This window comes from Lepidochelys kempii, chromosome 12 (genome assembly GCF_965140285.1).
Source record: "Lepidochelys kempii isolate rLepKem1 chromosome 12, rLepKem1.hap1, whole genome shotgun sequence".
In the NCBI taxonomy this organism is placed as follows: domain Eukaryota; kingdom Metazoa; phylum Chordata; order Testudines; family Cheloniidae; genus Lepidochelys; species Lepidochelys kempii.
Genome location: NC_136391.1, coordinates 3,930,056 through 3,952,779, shown reverse-complemented (window position 1 = coordinate 3,952,779; position 22,724 = coordinate 3,930,056). Strand labels below are relative to the sequence as shown.

At 48.9% G+C, this 22,724-nt stretch overlaps 1 protein-coding gene across 8 annotated transcripts in view; it reads right to left on the bottom strand.

Annotated features, from left to right (window-relative positions):
- Window positions 1-22,724, bottom strand: part of VAC14 (VAC14 component of PIKFYVE complex) — a 202,864-nt gene that overhangs the window by 105,614 nt on the left and 74,526 nt on the right. For all 8 annotated transcript variants that reach the window (XM_073307160.2, XM_073307162.2, XM_073307167.2 and 5 more), the window contains one exon: window positions 16,247-16,397. In XM_073307160.2, the coding sequence (XP_073163261.1) occupies window positions 16,247-16,397 (151 nt within the window). The remainder of the gene's footprint in view (window positions 1-16,246; window positions 16,398-22,724) is intronic.

The following is a 22,724-nucleotide window of genomic DNA, read 5'->3' as shown; positions in this document are numbered from 1 at the left end:
GGAAGGGCTCCTTTGGCATCAGCACCTGCCCTGCGTCAGGATCCATGCCATGTTCTGAACCTGGTACCGCCAGTTGCTTCTCACGGCAAGGGAGGAGTGGTGAGAATACGGCGCCGGCATCAGTGGCAGACTCCTGTTGCCAAGCGTTCGCTGCAGGTGCCGTGCTGGTCTCCGGAGCCTAAGGAGGGTGGGGCGTGGAAGCTTGTGTTTGGCTCCTGACTCGAGGAATGGGGGACCGGTGCCTAACAGGTGGTGACTGGTGGTGGGGCAGCAGGGACTGGTGAAGAGTGGTTTTGCATCAGTGGTGACTGATGCACCAAAGGCCATCTGGGGGATGGAGACCTTCACCGGGGTGTTGGTTGACAGAAGGAGGGCGGGTACTGGGAGCATGGAGACCAGTGCCCTGATGCGGGTGATCCGCGCTGCATCAGCGGGGACCGCGAACGCAGTATTGGAGACCTGGGACGTTTGGCCGGGGACCAACGCCTCTGCTCCAGAGACCGATGACTGTCCACTGCCCTTTGAGGCGGACTGATGGCTAGCTTGCCCTTGGACTGGGGAGCCTTAGCTGTATCTACTGCTGGACGCAGCATAGGTGGTGCTGGAGGGGCCATAAGGTCCCTAGCCGCTTGGAAAGTCTCAGGCATCAAAGGTACTAACAAGTGCTGAGGTCCCCTACCGCTCCCAGGAGTTGGAGGTGGATCTCTGGGCGGGCTGAGGGATCCAGCTGGAGAGATACCACCTTGGAGCTCTGGGATGAGCAAGAGGCCCAAACAGGGTCCTTTGCTCAACACCCCCCCATCTTTACCCTGTGCCGGGGAGCCATGCTGCTTTCTCTGGCGCTTCTCGGGCACCGGTGAGGGGGAGCAGCGCCGGGAGGAATTCTGTGCCGGCAGGGTGCTCTGGACCAACACCAATGTACTAGGTGTTGAATTGCAGCGGGACAGTTCCAACACCGGGCAAAGTGCAGCCTCCATGAGGAGGGCTTGAAGACAAATGTCCTGCTCTTTTTGGGTCCTCGGCTTAAAGTTTTTGCAGATTCTGCACTTATCTTTCATGCGCAACTCCCTCAGACACTTTAGGCAACTGCTGTGGGGGTCGCTAACCTGCAAACTTACTACAAGCTGAGCACGGTTTGAAGCCGGGGGACCAGGGCATGCCCTGCCCAGGGCAAAGTCCCTGCTGGGACTCTAACTCAATTAAGACCTAACAACTAATTACTAACTATTGTCAACTTTATACAAAAAGAACAGTCAGTTAGGTTAATAGAAACCGCTAATCAAACTTGCAAAGCAAGAGGAAGGCGCTCCGACCAACCGTCATGAGTAGTAAGAAGGAACTGAGAGTGCGTAGGGCCGACGGCGCCTCATATACCAATGCATGAGCACGGGGCTCCAGAGGACGTCAGAACCGGCCCTACAGATAACTCTAAAGCAAAAAATTCCGACAACAGTGCCTGGGCATGCACACACCTAGAATGGAATCAACATGACCAACACGTCTCGAGGAAGAAGAAAAATGGTTACCTACCTTCTTGTAACTGTTGTTCTTCAAGATGCGTTGCTCAGGTCCCTTCCATTTTAGGTATGTGCATGCCGCATGCACAGTCATTGGAAGGCTTTTCCCCTTGCGGTACTCATCAGGTCAGCTGGGGAGCCCCTGGAATCACACGCTCATGGCAGCGTATGTAGGGCCCTGCTGACCCGCCACCTTTTCAGTTCCTTCTTGCCAGATACTCCACCAGAGGGGAAGGAGGGTGGGTTTTGGAATGGGCATGACCACCACATCTCTAAGAACACCAGTTACAAGAAGGTAGGTAACAGTTTCTTCTTTGAGTACTTGCTCATGTCGATTCCAAGCAGGTGACTCCCAATCATCTCCTAGGAGGAGGGGTTGGAGTTCAGCGGACCGCAGTTTGTAGCACCGCTCTGCCAAATGTGGCATAGTCTCTGGCCTGCTGTGTAATGGCATAGTATGATGTAAAGGTGTGGATCGATGACCACGTCGCTGTCCTGCAGATGTCTTGAATGGGGACTTGTGCCAGTAATGCAGCCATGATAAATGAGAGGGGGGACAGCTCCCTTTTGTGGGCACCCAGCCAGTCAGCTACGGAATCCCTTTTGGTGGTTGCTCTCTACTTGCTTTACCTGTAAAGGGTTAACAAGCCCACAGGTAAAAGGAAGGGAGTGGGCACCTGACCAAAAGAGCCAATGGGAGGGCTAGAACTTTTTAAAATTGGGAAAAAAGCTTTCCCTTTGTGTTCTGTGGTTGTTGTCCAGAGAGAGGGAACAGGGAAAAGTCAGGGCTATTACTATGCTGTAAAAAGCTTTTTGACAGGTATGGAAATCAGATTATACCTAGAACTACCCAAATATGTAAATAGATCAGGAAATGTCTAGCAAGACACGATTAGGTTTATTTCTTTATGGCTTGTGGACTCCTCTGTGCTAACCTCAGATGCCTTTGTTTTGCTTGTAACCTTTAAAGCTGGACCTCAAAAAGGTTATTCTTGATGTTTAAATTTTGTAAGTGGGTTTTTTAAATCTGGCAAATGCCTAAATTTCAGACGCATTTTTATGGGTTTTGGTTTTAATGAAATTTACCTTTTTCAAGAACAGGACTGGGTTTGTGCATCCTAGAGGTTTGTGCATGTTGTTTAGTTAGCTGGAGGCAACAGCTGATTTCCTTTTTTTTCCCTTCCTCCTCAGCTCTTTCCACAAAGGCGGGGGGCGGAGGGGGGGGTGAAAGGGCTTGAGGGTACCCCACAGGAAGGAATTCTCAAGTGTTCCTTCCTGGGTTCTCAAAAGGAGTGCGTGTGTTTGCACTTGGGTGGTGGCAGCATCTATCCATCCGAAGTCAGAGAGAAGCTGTAACCTTGGGAGTTTAATACAAGCCTGGAGTGGCCAGTATTAATTTTTAAAATCCTTGCAGGCCCCCACCTTCTGCACTCAAAGTGCCAGAGTGGGGAATCAGCCTTGACAGCTGCTGAGGATGCCTGCACCCTTGTGCAGTGTGCTGTCAGCGCAGGAACAGGTATCTTTGCTAAATCATTGCACGCCCGGATACAGGATGTGTTCCAAGAAGAGATCCTTTGAGACAAAACTGGAAGCCCCTTCAGCGCAGCTCTTCATTGCAATTGTGGAGTGGATGATTTCTGAAATGGCTTTGATCTTTCAATGTAGAAGGTTAATGCTGGTCTGGCATCCTGGGAGGGGAGCATTTGTTTCCTGTTGCTAGCATGCAGCTTAAGGGAAAACACACACACAGGAAGACAAATGTCCTGGTTCATGTGGAATTGCGAAACTACCTTTGGGAGAAAGGCTGGCTGCAGTCGCAACTGCACCTTGTCCTTATAGAAGACCATGTCTGGGGGCTCCAAGTTTGAGGCCTTAAGCTCAGACACCCTCCTGGCTGAAGTTATAGCCACCAAGAACGTTTCTTTCCTGGAAAAGTAGAGAACAGAACATGTTGCTAAGGGCTCGAAAGGAGGTCCCATTAGCCTAGAAAGCACCAGGTTGAGAACCCATGGGGGAATTGGCTGTCTTACTTCAGGGTACAGCCTATCTAATCCTTTGAGGAAGCGGCCCACCATGGGGTTTGCAAAAACAGAGTGACTAGCCGAACCGGGGTGGAAAGCTGAGACGGCGGCCAGGTACTCCTTTACTGATGATACTGACAGACCTTGCTGTTTCAGATGCAGCAAATAGTCCAGGATAAAGGGAATCAATGACTGTAAGGGTGGAGTGTCTTTTTGTAATGCCCAAATGGGGAATCTTTTCCACTTGGCCAGACAGGTGGCCCTAGTGGATAGTTTCCTGCTGCTAAGGAGGACCTCTCTAACAGGGTCTGAGCATGTGAGCCCTGAGGGGTTTAGCCATGGAGTTTCCATGCTGAGAGATGGAAAGACTACAGATTGGGATGCTGGAGGTGGCCGTGGTCCTGGGTGACCAAGTGGGCAGGGTTATCGACGTGTCCACCGACAGGTCTAGAAGTGTGGTGAACCAATACTGGCGGGCCACACTGCTATTAAGATCATTGATGCTCACTCCCTTCTCACCTTCAGCAGGACCTTGTGTATAAGTGGGAAGGGCAGGAATGCATAAAGCAAATGGTCCTTCCAGGGGAGGAGAAAGGCGTCTGCGAGTGAGCCCAGGCTGTGATTCAGGAAGGAGCAAAGCTGGTGACACTTCCTGTTGTATTTTGTTGCAAACAAATCTATTTGGGGAAACCCCCATCGTTGGAGGTGGAGGGACCACTCGTGATTGTGAAATGATCTGCCGAGATGACTGGCCAGTTTGTTCTGTGAACTTGGAAGGTACGATGCCTCTAGATGTATCAAATGGGCAATGCAGAAGTCCTACAGTTTGAGGGCTTCCTGGCACAGGGGAGAGGAGCGAGCACCACCCTGTCTGTTTATACAGAATATCACTGTCATGTTGTCGGTCAATACCAATACACATCTGCCCTCCAGATGGGCTTGGAATGTCTGTCAAGAAAGGTGGACTGCTCTTAGCTCCCTGACATTGATGTGAAGTGGAAGTTCTGCCTGAGATCAGAGGCAGAGTCCTGCGTCTTCCTAAGTGCGCCCCCCATCCCATCACCGACGCATCCATGACTAGAGACATTGAGGGTTGGGGCCTAGAGAAGGGCACTCCCGCGCACACTGCTTGAGGATTGAGCCACCACAGGAGGTAACCGGAGGAGGAAGTGTAACTGAACTTGTCTAGGTGGTCTCAGGTGGGCCTGTACACTGAGGCCAGCCAGGTGTGAAGATGTCAGAGCCAAAGTCTTTGTGTAAGCAACCATATGACCGAGCAGCTTCAGGCAACTTCGCGCTGTAGTAGTGGGGTATCACCTTAGGTGCTATATGATGGCACCCATAGTCAGAAAATGGGATTCCCAATAATTGATGAGGAGGTGTTAATACCAAGAGAGGGAAAATTGCTTTTGTAGTGAGCCAGCCACGCCCAGTCCCTATTCAAGCCCAACTTAATGGTGTGCAAATTAAGTTTGCAAATGAATTGTAGCTCTGCAGTTTCTCTATTATCGGGAGTGGACCCGACTGAACTGGCCTTGTCAGCACTGGTTCTCTACTTGTAAGGTAACTCCCTTCTCTTCATGTGCCAGTATATTTATGGCTGTATCTGTAATTTTCACTCCATGCATCTGAAGTGGGTTTTTTTTTTTACCCACAAAAGCTTATGCCCAAATAAATCGGTTAGTCTTTAAGGTGCCACCAGATTCCTCGTTGTTTTTGTGGATACAGACTAACACGGCAACCCCTCTGATACTTAAGGCCACGCTGAGTTGGAGGTAGAGCCAGGAACATAACAGAGTGCTTCTGAATCCTCTGCAACCAGACCAAACCTCCGCTATCGTATTCAGCTACAGTACAGCATATCTTGTGTTTCAGCGCTTGGTCAGCTGCTTGTCTCTTTCTGGAATTATAAAAATGCCTCCTGCTGCCTGGGCAATTCAAAACACCTGTGGAGCATATCGGTGCTATGAGCCAATCACTCATGAGGGCGTATTATAAATCAAAAGAGACAAGCAATTAGGAATCTATATTAAAGTCCTTATAAATATATATTATATAGCAACCCCGAATGTGCAGGTAATCAGATCACTTGATGGACTGAGCACTCTCCATAGCTCTGGCTGGGAAGGAAATGCCCTCAAATTACTTGAGACTTTTCAAAAAGTTAAAAGGATATGGACTTTGAAAGGTTTCAGAGTAGCAGCTGTGTTAGTCTGTATCCGTAAAAAGAAAAGGAGGACTTGTGGCACCTTAGAGACTAACAAATTTATTAGAGCATAAGCTTTCATGAGCTACAGCTCACTTCATCGGATGCATACAGTGGAAAATATAGTGGGGGAGATCTGAAAGGAGTGTCTTGTGTTTTTGAAAGCCTGCCATTGTCTCAAACACCCCTGGAAGCTCAGTCTACACATGAAGTTGCACTAGTTTAACCAAAATCAGTTTAAAACCAGTTTAGTTAAACTGGCATGGACCCTTTAAAATTGGTTTAAACCAGGGTTATTTCAATTTAGCTTCAGTTGATTCCTTACTGAATATCAATAAATATTTAAATCAACATAAGCCAGGTTTAAAATCAGCTTAAGAATGTCCACACAGGCATTTGCAGTGAGGTTTAACAAAAACAGTGTAAACACGCCTTAGTTGAACTGGTGCAGCTGAATGCATGCACCAGGCCTGACAGACCAGAGGAATGATTCTGTTTTCCAATTTACTTTATGCATTTGTCTAGTCTGTCACACTCCTTCCCTTGAGCAGTCAGCCCCTTTCCTCATTTTGTGTGGGCCATTCACAGCAGACAGAAAGTGAGGGAGACATTTACAAATCAAGGTGATTCTAAAACCATGGCAGCCACCGGTAGGAGGGGGCAGTTCCTGAAACTACGTTACCTCTTTAAAATTGGCGAGATTTGAAGTTGACTACACCTGCCAGTTTGTTAAAAGTGGAGTAGGCATGCAGAGACTGGGATGCTTTATAATGCCAAAACTGAGAGCCTGCTCTCAGATGGAGAAGAGGAGACTAGCAGGATAAGATCAGGGAGTTCCTGAGAACTCTTCCTGTTACTGGAAAAAAGGAAGAGCTGTGAACATACAAGTCTGCTTATTTATGACTGATAGAGGAACAGGGATGCAATGGTGATGGGCACAGGATAAACGGGCACAGGATAAACAGACACAGGTCAGTTATTTAGGTGCTTATGGCGCCCATTACCTTTGTATCAGACAAGATCTCTCAGGTACTTATCTGGCTCCTATGACTGCAGTATCTGAGCCCCTCCTAACCTTTAATTCATATATCCTCCCAATAGCCCAGGAGGCACTATTATCCCCATTTTACTGATGGGGAAACTGAGGCACTGACAGGGACTGGCCCAAGGTCCCAGGAAGCCTGCAGCAGAACAGAGAACTGAATAGCTGAGCACTCTCCTTGGCTTGTCTGATCTCGGTCAAGCTGAAAACATGAATCTCCTTTTGGTCACACCTGGACAACTAGTGCAACAGCTCAAGCGGAGGGAAACTTCGTCAGGAGCACTTCACATGCACAAGGCCCAGCTCAAGCACTGTTGAAGGCATAGGAGCCAGCATCAAGATGTTGTTAAGCGAAACCTGATGTGGCGGCATGAGAATCTGCAAAATGTCTCTCCAGAGAGCTTCGCTAGGATGTTTTGGGTTTTAGCTTTGTAAATATGACACGGAGGAGCCTCATGTGGCAGGATAAAAATAGATCCATTAAAAAACAAACGCAACTTGCAGTTCAGCAAAACAGATGCTAAGATGTCAGCCACTCAGCTGTGCCAGGCGGCTCCTCTCCCTTCTGCGGGGGACAGGATATTAGTGAGGGAAGCTAGTGCCTATGCAAACATCTGAGCTATAGCTGTACCCTTTCGTTGTCACAAGGGCACACACATTGTTGTTGCTTAACGAGCTTCCCATACAGAAAGGAGTCATGGGGAGCCCTATCCCCCTGCTCTGCCCCTCTAAAGCGATCAAGTATCCTCAGTGTACCTAATTGGCCTCAAGAACTGAAGAGTGGTTTCTGCGGTGTGTTTGAAAACCTAACGAAACTATGTTGAGACCAAACTAATTTCATTTGTGATTCCTTAGACTCAGAATACACCACTGGGTTCCCAGAGACAAAATGGCTCAGGGGACTGGCCATAGGCTGGAGTGTCTACATCAAATCCTAGCCTAGATCACTGGTGACTGCAAATTCTCACAGCACTATTTGGTAGCCTACAGGTGGTCTCAGCCTGGGTCCTCCCATCACAAAAGCCACTGCCTCTCTTGGAAGCCACAACAGACACACCAAGGAGCACGGGTGCTAACTTACCTCCTCACCCCAGACTAAGTACCTCCCCGGTCAAGGTTGAGGCATGCTGGCAGGGGGTGTTGTCAAAGCCTCTACCGGCATAGCCCTAACAGTGTAGATCCAGCCTACACTGCTGAAAGCAGTTTATCCATTGGCATAGGAACACCAGCTCCCCTAATGACATTAGCTATGTTCACAGAAGCCCAGTGTAGACACATCCAGGTTGGCCCAGCTACGTTGTTTGGGGTGTGGTTTTTCAGGTCCCCTCCCACCACGAATGAGACAACTATGTAGATCCAGCTTTTCAGCACAAACCAGGCCTCAGGTTCCACAGCTGTCCATCCAGAACCATATGGATATATAAGAAAACCAACACTGGGTAGCTGTCCCCTTAAGCACTGGTCTTTATATACACTACTACGCTTTTGCAAACAAGCACTGGCAAGGCAGCTACTGAATCCGTGCAATAACCAGTATCCCCCTCAGCTTTCTCCTCTGCATTTCCTTCCGCAAATGCTATGATCATCAAGACTTTAACATGTCTAACTAGTTACTCTACAGCCTCCCCGCAATATCATCAGGCCAAGCTCAGGATATTGGAGAGCCCAGCCATGGACCCGATGGGGATGCTGCAGCATCAGAAGATGAGTCTGACAGGATGAAGCAGGGTGCACGGGAGGTTTTTTTGGCTTGGACACATCTTGGAAAAGAGCAGGAGGGCATTTTCTACAGGCTCATCTAGAGGGGTTTAGTAGTATTTTAATTCAGTGTTAAAGATCACTAATGCAGCAGTGGCCCTTTCAAAGGCAAGCCATGCAGTGAGGGTTGGGGCAGGGAATAATTGCCCAAGGCTCTGATTAAAAGTAGGTAGAGGGCTGTATCCCTGACCTGCAGAAAGGAGGCCCATGAGGATAATGCCCATCTAATCTGGGAAAGCCTTGTGAATCCACCATAGAGATTTACTCTGTTTTGGAAGATAAATCAATAAGCAACAATAGGAACACAGCAGGAATACATAGCAGATAATTTGCACGAGAAGAAAACATCTGGCACAGCTGTGGGAGGGCCAGCAGCCAAATTTGAGAAAGAGCTTCTAGCAGGGCAGTGGCTAATATTGCCTCCCCCCTATGCTTTTAGGAATAAATGGGAATGGGTTTCAGAGAAGCAGAGGGATGCAGCGTAGTACAGAAGGATAATTCATAGGATATATAATGAACCCACAGAAGGATCGAAAACAGACAAGTGAGACTTTATCAGGACATTTCAGATCTATACCTACTTTGCATCAAAACACAGTTCTATTGAAAGAAAAGAAACAGTCAAGAAATAAATATGGTGTAGCATTTACACCAACAGTCCCCAAACTTTTGAGGGTCACCCACCCTTACCCATGTCCGCAGCTCCCTGCTCACGCCCATGAGCCAGGCTGTGGCTCAGGCCAGGGGGGTGGGGAACGGGACATACATGGATAGGAGTAAGGGAGCCAAGGCTAGGGGCGCAGCTGGGGATGGGTCTGCGAGTGGGGCCGCGGCCAGGGGCAGAAGCAGAGTCGTGGCTGGGGCCAAGGTAGCTGGGCCACCGTGGGGGCCGGTAGCTAGGCCTGCGGCCAGATGCAGCCTTGCTCCTGGCCTTGCCCCCAGCCTTGGCCCCAGGCCGGGACCTTCCCCCAGAGGAAGCTTCATCAGTAGATCTCAAAGCATTTCACAATCTTTAATATCTCTACCCTCACAACACTCCTGTGAGGCAAGGCAGTGCTACTTCCCCATTGTACAGATGGGGAACTGAGACAGAGTCTAAGGCCTTGTCTACACTACCAAATTTTGTCGACAAAAACTGCCTTTTGTTGACAAAACAGCGAACGCGTACACACTGCAATGCGACTTCTGTTGGGAAAAATGCCGTTTTGGTGACAAAGTACAACCACCCCAATGAGAGACATACGTCTTTTTCCTCTAAATTTGTGTCAAAGTGCCAGCATAGACACCACGCTTGACTTCATCAATTTAACTGGCCTCCAGGAAGAGTCCCACAATGCCCATTGTCACCGTTCTGGTCAGAGGTTTGAACTCCACCGCCCTGCAGCCAGGTAAACAACCATCCACCCCTCCCCTGCAGAAGCCCTGGGAATTTTTGAAATTCCATTTCCTGCTGGCTCAGCAAGGAGAAGTCTCATCACATCTTCCCGGTGACCATGGCAGGTTATTGCATCAAATACTCTCCCGCTTGTACCACTCCTGAGCTGTTGGATGGGCAGCACGTTTAAAACAAATAAAAAGAAGTTCTTCTCACTCAGCGCACAGTCAACTGTGGAACTCCTTGCCTGAGGAGATTGTGAAGGCTAGGACTATAACAGGGTTTAAAAGAGAACTGGATAAATTCATGGAGGTTAAGTCAATTAATGCCTATTAGCCAGGATGGGTAAGGAATGGTGTCCTAGCCTCTGTTTGTCAGAGGGTGGAGATGGATGGCAGGGGAGAGATCACTGATCATTACCTGATAGGTTCACTCCCTGTGGGGCACCTGGTGTTGGCCACTGTTGATAGACAGGATACTGGGCTGGATGGACCTTTGGTCTGACCCAGTCTGGCTGTTCTTATGTTGGATCTGATCAGTATATGGGGAGCTGTGCTTGAGCTCTAAGAATTGGGATACCTACGGGCACATTTCTTGAGGCTTGTGCGAAAAAGGCTGGGATCGGGACATGCTGCAGAGCAGAGCGAGGATAAAAGAACTGAGGCAGGCCTACCATAAAGGCGAGGGAGGCAAACTGTGGGCCTGGTGCTGCACCTAAGACCTGTTGGTTCTAAAAGGAGCTAGACACTATCCTCCATGGTGACCCCACCTCCATGAGCCCCATGGATACCTCGGCAGACCTGGAGGCAGTGGAAAGAGGACCTAACCTGGAGGATGAAGTTATTGATGAAGAGGTGGAGTTAGATGATGATGTGGAGCTCCCGGTAGGACAGGCAGCCAGGAACTGTTCTCCACTCCAGAAGCGTCTAGCCAACATCAGCAGTTGCTCTCCAGCGAGCAAGAAGCAGAAGATGAAACTCCTGGTAAGCGGTTGTAGTTTGTGTAGTGCGGAGAGGAGTTCAGGTATAGAAATGTAGAAGGCTGGCTGTGTTTCTGTGAGCTGGACATTTCCCTGTGTAGCTAATCGGTATGGCAGAACAGGGTGTTGATGCATGCTGAGATCTCACAGGAATCCTCCAGAGAGATCTCCAGGAAAGTTTCCTGGAGGTCCCCTGTAATCCTCTGCTAAAGGTTCCTTGACAAAGCAGCTTTGTTCCCTCCCCCAATGTAGGAAACTTTCCTGCGCCACTTGGCAATCATTTGTGCAGGAACCAAAGCGGCACATAGGTGAGCAGCATAGCGAGCTGGGCGGAAGCCACAAGCATGGAGTAGACATACTCTCGTTTCCCTCCTAACCCTTCGCAGTGAGAGGTCTGCTAGAATGACCCCCGCCTGTGGAAAAGCACGGGAGAATTTTAGAATTTTCCCTAGTAGCTGCACCACGACCCTTGCAGAGGGTGTTCTTTTCCCCATGTGGAGCGTGTTTCCCCCACACACACACACCAACATTCACCATGCTGTGGGTGTTTGCGGAGATGTGTGCTTGCCAAGAGAGAAAGTGATTATTATGTTGCAAAAGATGTATTTAACTGAAATGTTTCTATGCTGTGCATGAATTTAACAATCCTGCTTCTGTGCATTGTCCCTTGTGCTTCGGCCAATGTGGCCTTCAGGAACACCCCACACACCCTGGCTGAGCGTCTCTGCCAGATAAGAAAGCGCCCAAGACGCAGCAAAGACGTCATGTTCCAAGGAGGTATTGCAGTGCAGAGAAAAGGGAACGCAAGGAGTGCTGGGAAGCCAAATGGCAGGACAGAAAAGAGAATCAGGAGTTTGTTAAGGATGCTACTGATCGGAAGATTAAAGTAGATGCTGAAGTCCTTAATGCTGTAGACTAAGCAGATCCATGCTCGCCCTCCCCTGCAGCAGATTCAGAATTCTCTTCCACACCCCCCTCAAATTCCACCTGCACAGTCCTTTCCACTTTCCAGGACTTCTCGGTTTCCCCTTCACTCCACCCCCTCAGACAGCTTTCACAATGATAGCTGGACCCACACACAGCTGTGAAAGTCTGCCCTTCCCTGGTTCCTCCTTTCCCACCAAGCATCTCTGTGTGTTTGTGTGTGTGCTGTTTCTTGTGCAGTAAAAGCAAAGTTTTTGAATGGTAACTCATCTTTATTTGTTTTCTACAAATTGAGATAGCAAGCACTTCCAATACCTACACTGGCAGTTTATTCATGTGCTTGCTGGAATATTAGGCCCCAGATGTAACCATTACTTCCTAGAAAAACTACATGTAATGCAATATTGCAGCACCAATCACAGAGCTATCCATTACTGGTTCTCGTTTTCAAAGTGTTGCCTCAAAGCCTTCCTGCTTTGAATTGCACCCCTCTGGGCCTCTCTGATAGCCCTGGTACCTAGCGGCTCAAAATCAACTGCCACGTGGTCTGCCTTAACACTCCACCCCTGAGCAAACCTTTCACCCTTTGCATAATCTCTGTGAAGCTATGTACAGCACGCGGCTATGACCAAGGGAATATTATCCTCATTAAGGTCTAAGCTGCCATAAAGGCATCGCCAGCGTGCCTTTAATCTGCCAAAGATACATTCAGCTGTCATCCGGCACCTACTCAACCTGTTGTTGAACCGCTCCTTACTGCTGTCCAGGTTTCCCATGTAAGGTTTCATGAACCATGGCTGTAAGGGGTACACCGGGTCCCCCAGGATCACTTCTCTACAGAGAGGGCAGCTCTTATTCTGGTGTCCTTCAGACAATTTATTCCCTTCTCATCTTTGCTATGCCAATGAGAGCTGGCCTTCCTGCATACAAAGCAAGCGACAAATGGGACGTCATGTGCCCCACGCAGCGCAGGTCCTTAAAACACAGCTCCAAATTCATTACATTTTGAGACGCTGAAAGAGCACAGCTAGCCTTATGTCATGGGAGAACAAAGCATCTAAATAAAAGTCAATCTGGGAATGAACTCAGGAAAAGGGATGCTGCTTTCCTGATTGCAACCAATGAATGGTTGGAGGAAGCCAATCTCAATGGCAGGGAAACAACTGCATAAACACATCCTGGGAAAACATGAGAAAGAGGAAGTAAGGGCATGAATGTGGAACAGCCCAGGCCCCTTCCCTTCCCCCACACCACTTTCTTAGGAATGGGTGACAAGCTTGGATCAAAAATAGCCACACTGCATGAACAATGGAAATGTGCTATGACTTTCTGGACTTGCAAGAATGGCTGACTCAGTGACTTACACCCACACATCACAACCACAAACAGGTATCCTAGCACTCAGGGACACTGGAGTCCTTGGCTTCCTTACCCTGGGCAGGCAGCTCCTGTTCTCCTATCCCCACAACTCTCTAATGGCTTTTCAGTCTACCCTGTCCTGATCCAAGCGAATCACATAGGGAGAACATCAGCTAGCATTCTACTGGCCCCCACCGCCAATGCTGGAGTTGCTTTGCAGGTAGGACACTGCTGCTTCAGTAGTCTGAGCAGATGGCTGCAGTACATGCATCTGCTTCATGCCTCCAGGCATCTACTTCATGTCTAGGGGAAGTGGTTCTCTTCTCTTGGTTTGGGGGCTAGGTTGATTTTCCAGCACTCCACATTTGCATCTGTTCTGACCAGCTTGTGCAGACAAGTAGCAGGGAACCAGCACACCTTGCAGACAGAGGCTTTGTCATAGTGCTCTATCCCAGCGGAGTGCTAGGGAAATTTGAGCAGAAGCAACACAAGCCCAGCAGTGAGATAGGACCCATACAGCCATTAAGGAGCATATGCACATAGACCAAAGATTTTCTATTAATCACGCTCCAAAAGGCCTTTTCAAAAGGCCATAATGTTACGAATTCAAACCCCAGAGCATCCTAGCCTAGAAGCAACCCCTCACCTCACTAAGGACTAATCCTGTGCTAAATCATAGTCATTGGACCTATGTGTGAAACATGCGGGCAGTCATACTAAGGAGAAGGTGGTATGGCCACCCTTACAGAACTCCGGGGAAACACTCCTTTCCAAAAAGTTTACTTTTGGTAAAAAGCCAAATCATGAGAATTTCAGCCCCCCAAAGAGTAATCTGCCAGAAAGTTATAAGCAAGTGAGAACAGGTTTACAAAAGGAGAGCGTTTTGCAACCCGAACTATAGCACCCACCATTAGCAACCATTATACATGCATCCTGCGTGCCCTACACACACTTGACACGGTCGTGACTGGCAGTCTAAATACAGAGGACAGCTAGACACGGATGTAGCCAGATTCTTCCAAACCCTTGATTTTTTTTTTTGTACTATACTTGAATAATTGAAGCCTAGTTTCTGTTCCAGTTAAAGGGGCCGTGCAGTCTTCAGGATACATGCCATACTGCAGGCTATTTTTAGATAATCCACAAGGAAGGAAACCTTGGCCAGCCAGCCATCAGCATGATTTAAAATGCAGCTTTGCAGCTGTTTGGCCAATGCTGCATAAGTAACTCCACCCACACAGTGTCAATCTTGGACATGGAGAGGATCAACAGCACTCGCAAAGCACTGCATTAGGTTTCAAAAGTTACAAAAGCCTCTGACGAGGCAGCGTTGGCTCTCACCAGACTAGCTCATTAGGCACGTCAGTCCTTCTAAGGCTACAGGCCTGCACACAGGAAGCAGGGAGGGTTGTGTTAGCTGAAATAGTGCAACAATTCTAGAGGGTCTGAGTAGGCCTTTGGGCCAGTACTTTCCCAGCAGTGAGGCAGTCTGTGGGCATCAAGGAAGAGGAGGCAGGAGGGCAAGTAGGTGGCTACACCACTTTTTATTAGCATTCGTGCAAAGTGCCACTGATGTGAACGGCTATTTACAGAGAGACCAGACAGCCCTTACCCTGAGATGCTAACAATCTAACTCCAGCAGGAAACGGATCCGTTTGCCCAGGAGGATATGCCTGGTTTTGAGGATTGAGGAATGTGCTCATGCAGGCTATGTCTACACTATGAGCTAGGGGTGTGATTCCACTGCTCACACATGCTCACGCTAGCCCAGATATAAATAGTGTAGCCACAGTAGCTTGGAGGGAGGCACGGCTGACTCACCAGTTTCAGGCAGACTTGTACACTGCTACTTAGACTCGCTCTAGTGCCATAAGAGCTAATGCGAGGATGGGTACAGGCGCAGGGGAACCACGCCCCTAGCCCGTAGTACTGAGACAGCTACAGAGACCTGCAGCACGAGAGGGGAGTGAGAGGTGAAGGTCTGGAAGAGCGGGATTGCCAGCTGCAATGGCTGAACTGCTGTTCGGGGAAGTGGGTGGATTCCAATTGTAAATGACTTTTTCTATAAAACCCCAAAGTATGAAGATTCCCCTCCTCCAGTTTTAACATTTCACCTGTCCTGGCACTTGGGACAACGTAGAACTTCATTTTACAGAGATGAAGCCAAGGACACTTGGAACATATCTCTGTGTAACACTATGGACACAGACCAAAACATTTTCAATTGGGGCCTTTACATTTTGGGTGCCTCAGTTTTTGGAAAAACAAAAGGAGGACGTGTGGCACCTTAGAGACTAACCAATTTATTTGAGCATAAGCTTTCACGAGCTACAGCTCACTTCATCGGATGTTGTAGCTCATGAAAGCTTATGCTCAAATAAATTGGTTAGTCTCTAAGGTGCCACAAGTCCTCCTTTTCTTTTTGCGAATACAGACTAACACGGCTGCTACTCTGAAACCTGTCAGTTTTTGGAAGCCTCCAGCTTAACATCCTGGACCTTGCCCATCTAGTGCATTTTCTGTGAGGCTCAGAAACTGGGGGTGGGGAAGGAATCAAGGTGGCTTAAACTGGGCACCCAAAAAGCACAGATACTTTTTAAAATTTGTGGCCGCCATATAAATATGGCATCTGATTGATGAATGGCTCAGCTCACAGCTCCTCCTTCCCCAGGTCTCCTTTCTATGATCAGGAGAGTTTAATTTGTTCTATTTTGGGCACTTACTATTAATTGTTCTAAAAAAAGTCAGTCCCATTTAAGTGTGGCAATAATGTGACCAGTGTATCAGATAAAAAAATATTGCAGGAACCGTGGATTGCTTTCGTGGCTGAATCCACAGATGGGTAGATAGGAGCAGCTGGAGAACACTCTTCTGCATCCCAAAATACCCAAGCGATGTGGGGGCTGGAACTGGTATATTGATTCATTACTCCAAGAGAGTCCCTCTTTGCCAGACCAAATCTGACAAGTGCCACTTTGCCTCAAGAGAAATGAAGCAGCTAGAAAGGGAGAGGATGCTTAACAATTTAGATCACTGTCAGGAAGGTATGGACGGAGGGCACTTACCAGAGGAGCTCAGCTGGCTGGCTTTGACGGGAATGTGTAACTCCGATTGGCTGAATCGCGTATCAGAGCCATCACATGGCCCCTGATCTTCTGTTTGACCTGCAGGAGAGGAGGCGATCTCAGCCAAAACTTCTAGGTCCTTCAGGATAACCTGGTAAGAGGCATGGACAGCACACAGGTGAGTAATGACAATGCAGCCTGGCGAACCTGTAGAAGTGGCAGGAGACTAGAGACTTTGAGCCCTTTCTTTTTGAAGTGATTGAAAGGAAATGGGATCCAAAAAGCTAACCCTACTGACATGGATGAGGTAGAAGTGGGGAGGCCAGGACTCCTTACAGTGAAGTTCCTGGCATACACCTCCCATGGAGAAGGGCGGGGCAGAGAAATGGAAGATCTATTGTGTGACTGCAAAAGGGCAGGTGACCATTAAACTTGGGCCAAACTTATACAGTCAGCACCCCAACTAGACCAGGACTTGCTGCCCTCCACCCAGAGTATATCTGGTAAAAGCCAGTGGTTTTACTTCAGCTTCACTTCAGAAGAGAAGTGAAAAGTTCAGGTAAAGGAGGTAATTGGACGAGACATTTTCCCACCATGCAACGAATGTTGCAAACCAGCCTGGACAGCCAGCAACGTTACTGGAGGGAGGCATGGGAAACCTGTGCTGGGGATTTCCAGGCACTCTGCAGCCACAGAGTTCTGCAATTCTTGAATGTAGTTTTCATTTAAACAGGAGCTAGCAGCCATTTTGTTTGCAAGGAAAGTCTTTCAGGCACCAGCCAATGCAGTGCCATCTCATTGAGTGGAATGACAGCTTAGAGAGCTATGAATTATGTCGATTAATCTCAATGGATCGACTCCGAAGACTGTTTAAAATGACAACATTAATCCAGTGCTGATCAACTCAAAAGAAACTTCTAGCTAATGGGCTTATCTAGCATTGGACACCTCACTCATGTGAAAAGGAGTTTACGTTGGATTGAGGCTGAACGCTTTAACAATGAATGTAACAGCTTTATCCAACACTGGTCATTCTCTGCACAGGACTTCGCCATCACCCGCTCTTCTCTCTACACCTCCGCAGTGGTCATTTACAAGATTATGAGGATAATTATGGTTTTCTACAATTGTCCTGATGTCCCAATCAGTAATAATGGATCTTTTTCTATCCCTAGCTGTTTTACTGGTCACCACCATCTCTCTCATCATCCTCCTACTTACTGGAGATTTGTAAAGCATGGGAACAACTAGACACACAGGCTGATACCTTTGGGGAGCCCTGCTGCACCAACCAGCGCACAGGTACTGGGCAGAGTGGGTCTCCCACACACCCTCCAGAGTGTTGCCACCTCTTGCTATTCTATTGCAAGTCTCGGACTATTTGGCATTCTACTTGTATATTTACAGCTCACTGAGTCATGTAATTATTTGGGAATTTCAGCTTTTATTATTAATTATTATTATTATTAAAAGAAAAGTAACCTTCTCATCCTTATGGCTGCAGAGAAGAACCATTTTTTTTAAAGCCATGAATTTTAAGCCACTTGTGATTTTTGAAGTCTTGGGGTGGCAATCCTGTGTCTCAGGGCACTCAGGCAGTGGGCATTATCCTCATTTCACAGATGGGGAAAGTTAGGTGCCAAGACTCAGGTTTTAAGGCCAGAAGGGACCATCATGATCATCTAGTCTGATCTCCTGCACATTGCAGGCCACAGAACCTCACCCACCCACTCCTGTAACAGACCCAGAACCTCTGGCTGAGTTTCCAACATCCTCAAATCATGAGTTAAAGGCTTCAAGTTATGGAGAATCTACCATTCACTCTAGTTCAGACCGGCAATCAAGACAAACACCCCCTTGGTTCTCTGCCAATCTGACCCAGGGGAAAATTCCTTCCCAACCCCAATTCTGGCAATCAGTTAGACCCTGACCATGTGGGCAAGACCCTCCAGCCAGACACCTAGGAAAGAATTCTCTGTAGTAACTCAGAGCCCTCCCCATCTAGTGCCCTATCTCCAGCCGATGGAGATATCTGCTAAGAGAAGTACTGGATGGGCCATATGCCCTTGTAGGCAATCTCAGGTTAAGCGACTTGCATGAAGAGTCAGGAAGAGAATCTAGCTCTTCTGATTTTCAGTCCCAGGCTTTGTCCTCTTCTAGGCCATCCATCTCCCTTAGCGTCCAGGCCAATTTCCTGCATAACACAGCATTTCTCAGACAGGTTCTCAGGGCTTGTCTATACGGTAAGTTAGTGTGTGGAAAGCCAGTGGGTGAATCTCCAGCTCATCAGCTGGCTGCACAGTAATGTTCCATGCAGACAAGCCCTCCAAGTCTCAGCCAGAGTTGCTCCGAGCAGATGTAGGAGACAAAACAAGCTGATTTGGGGAATGCAAATAGCAGCTCTCTCCTGATTACAGCTTCTCTTTCCTTTACAAAAGCCTAAGAAAAGTACGTAGATGAACAGGCACAGCCCTCCTCTCACCCACTTATCATTGTCGAATGCTACCAGAAGCGGCTCTGCTCACCAGCACTCTTGCACACTGAAGTAGACAGCAGTCTACAAAACAAACCCTGGCTGAAACCATTCCCACTTAGCGCTTGCCAGGGGCCGTGAAGGAGTAGGGGCCAGAAAATAGAGCACCCTCTGGGCTCACATCTCACTGAACAGATGCTGCCCCTCCAACCAACTCCCATCCCTGCTGGACCATGTGGATTTCTAGCTCATCAGGAAGGATGTTCAGGTGGCTCTGAGGGAGGGGAGAACCATCTACATTTGGTTTAGCCTTCGCTGCTGTGAAGCATGGCCACATGAAGCAAAGCTACAGAGTGTATTAACCTACAGAGACCGGAGCTTAGGAAACTGTGAAAAACAAAAAGCTCCAATACACATGGGAGGTCCCTGCATGCACAAACATTGTTAAGTAACCCCATGCAACTCCCTCCGGGGGAAATAAAGGACAACAACAATCTTAGAGACAACAACCGTGCACGGAAGGAGAGAAAAAGCAAGGCCTGACAGATGTGTGGTCAATACTACTTTGAATATAGGACAAAACCATGGTAATGATCGAGCCAAGGCTGGAACAGCACAGCCATTTCGATCCCATTTTAAAACAATGTCCTCTTGGGGCTGAGATTTCTCATGTGTCGGCCCAACTCCGGAACAATTTGTTTGGGGTTGGCTGCAGGGCTCAAAGCTAATCAGTCCTTTTGGAGTCATCCACACACAGGAACAGCCTCTCCACATTTGGGGCTCAAAATCACTCCAGGCTTGCCTACCCGACCGCCTATGCCGGTATAACTTCTGTCACCAAGCAACGCAAGCTACTCCGACCTAAGAGCCTCTTGCGGAGGTGGTTTTAGGAGGTGGACGGGAAAGCGCTCTCCTGTCGGCACAGAGCGTCTTCACCAGACATGCTACAGCTGCACCGATGTAGTGCTTCTAGTGTAGACTAGCCCTCAGATACGGCTTTGTTTAAAAACAGGAAAGTAACTCGGCATGGGTTCCCCCCCGGAATGAGGAGCTTGTGAGCAAGAGCTGCCCTCTAGCTAGCAAAGGAATGGCATCTGGAAACGGAAGTTAAGTTTGAGAACGGTGCTCCAGAGTCATCCCAGGTCTGTTGGAAGCCAATGGAAGGTCTCCCATTGACTTAAGGGGCTGGTCCCAAAGCCTACAGTGCATGCCCAGAAAGACCACCACCTTCCATGGGGAGTTAAGCACAAAAGGTTCCAATGACCCATGGCAGCCAGGAGCTGCAGGGTTCCCTGCTTCCTGTGGCAGCCGGGAGCTGTGGGGTATCCCCACCACCTGCAGCAGCTTGGAGCTCCAGGGGCCACCAGAGGCAGCGGGGGTACCCCGCAGCTCCCTACCGGGGGGCGGCCAGGGACGCTGCAGCTCCCGACCGCCACAGACTGAAGTCACAGTGGTCGCTGGATGTCATGGATTCCGCGACTTCTATAACCTCTGTGACTACATCATAGCCTTATGCATTGGCTAATGAAAAGGAGCTACAGTGATGCAGTGCTCCTGCATCTCAGTGACCATGGCCTGCGTTTGCTCTTGGAGCCTGCTCTTCCTGCATTGGCTCAGCATGCACTTTCTGTACAGTACTGATGTTCTCCACTGTCGCTCACCCTGAGAGGAATCCAGCTGGGGAGGGCAGGCGGGCGGAGTGTTTTGTATGCAGAGCACATCTTCCCGCAAAGCGCCGCTGAAGCACTTGCTTTCTTTGTGTGAGCAAGAGAAAGAAACAGGGAGGTTACAGGAAAGCAATATCCTGCAGGAGCACAAATGCCTGCCATTGCCATGGCAACAGGCTGGGTGCCAGAGAGGCACATCAGCTGGGTCCCATCATTCCGGAGCTCGGCTGCCATTAAAACCTCCAGCACTTGCAGTGAACAGGGCTGGAGCCATCAGCCTCCCAGGTGGGGGGCAAAGACTCTGGGGTCTTACATGGGGGCGTGGGAGAGATAGATCCAATGGCATTTCAGATGATGGAGGAGTAATCACTCGGGATCCACTCCTGATGGATGGAGCAGCACAGCTAGGATAACCTTGCCCCCTGCCTTTACCCACAGAGCCCAGAAAGCACTGGGGGCTGCCATGCAAGCTCTCTTCAGCGCGACGTGGGGAACGAACAGGGATTAGTGGCTTTAGTCTACAAGGCCAGATGTTGGAGATCCGGGCTCTGTTCTTAGGTCTGCACTGACTGGTTGGGGGACTTTGGACAAGTCACCGTGCCGCAGTTTCTCCATCTGTAAATTGGATGATGGATGCTTAGCCACATTTAAGACAGAGTTATAACCCAGGCTCAAAACTAGCAGAGGCCAGCTATACCTCCCAGTCAATAATTGAGCTCATTCTGGTAACAAGAAAAGCGATGAACGTAGCAAAAATCTGTGTCCTACAATTCCTGCAAAGAAATTCTGCCCCTGCACAGCTCTTTGGCTACAGCTGCTGGCACCACTGGCTTTGACGGTCGCTCACTTAGACCTAGAGTCCCTACGAGCAGAAGGGCTGAAACTATTTGAGAACATGAAGATCTGATGCATTTCACCTCCATTCAGCATGAAGTGCCCCTCTCCCCCACCACACACGCATCTACAATGGTTGCTGAAGCAGAGATTTCCTTTGCCTCCCCTCTACTACGTGTGTTTCTCCCCACCACTATCGAAACTGAGCAGCTCACAAGCTTGAATGTACTCTACCCCCTCCCCATGCAGAAGGCAGGGACAGCTCTTTTACAGAGGATGGGACGTGGGCACAGAAAGGAACAGAAACCCAATCTCCCGGTTATCAGTACACTGCCCTTAACCCAAGACCATCCTGCCTCTATTCCTCCCCGCCGTGTGCTAGACTTTTCTCCATATAGCCGAACCAAAGGGCAACCAGTGCCACTTACACAATCTCCCCAGCCAAGAGAGTTTTCCTCAGCTGGGTCTCCTAGATTCCAGGAGGCGAGGCTATTTGGGTGGTGCTCTCTGCAGTAGGAACAAGTGGCGCTTATTAGTGTTAATTGGAACAAGCCTCAAAAAGGAGAACATGTCTCTTAGGAAACATGAATAGTAACCAGGTCAAAACATTCGGCGGGCACCTTCTCACTGATAGTTACTGGTATCCCCATTTAGCCAGAGCAAGCAATGGCAGGGCTGGAGAGTACTGGAGAGGAAAGTTACCCCTCCGCATGGCTGCAGATAGGCCTGGGGGGACAGACAGAGAGGGAATTATAAAAAGACAGGAAGGTTGTAACAAACTAGCTGGTTTCCTTCCTTGTTGGGAGTACAGATTTCTCTCTACATTGCTCCCAAGCAATGGTTTTAAAGGCATAGAAACCAGAGATTTGTAGGTTTCAGAATAGCAGCCGTGTTAGTCTGTATTCGCAAAAAGAAAAGAAGGAATTGTGGCACCTTAGAGACTAACCAATTTGAGCATAAGCTTTCGTGAGCTACAGCTCACTTCATCGGATGCATGCAGTGGATTTGTAGGTCTCTTCTGTTATCCAGATCTAGGTCAAGTTAATTTGCCTCTTGTTCTGGCTGAACTGATCTGATACTTAGCATCACTGGCTTCTGAGGAGGCTTTCAGGCAGGGCAAGGCGGAGAAAGCAGCCCCCACCCTTCATTTTCCTCTGCAAAGGCATCACCCGTCTCTTAGAAGTAATGTACCATGACACGTGAGCCATTCCCTAGCAACTCAGCAGTGCATCCTGCTGCCACCCAGTAACCCTGCTCATGGGGGGAGCGTACACTCTGGGGGGCAGCCCTGCTGCTCACACGCAGATTCGGGAAGGAGAACAGGAGGAGAGGAGAGAGTCAGCAGGACCACAGGTGTTGAAAGCTGAAACACTTGACGAGTGCTGCCCCACTGCTAGTTGAGCATGTCTCCCTTTGGCACCTGGCAAAGGTCCCCAGCTGCTGACGGGATGGCAGGGGGCAGACAAAAAGCCTCAGTTCTTGTGACCCAGGCACCTTCCCACAC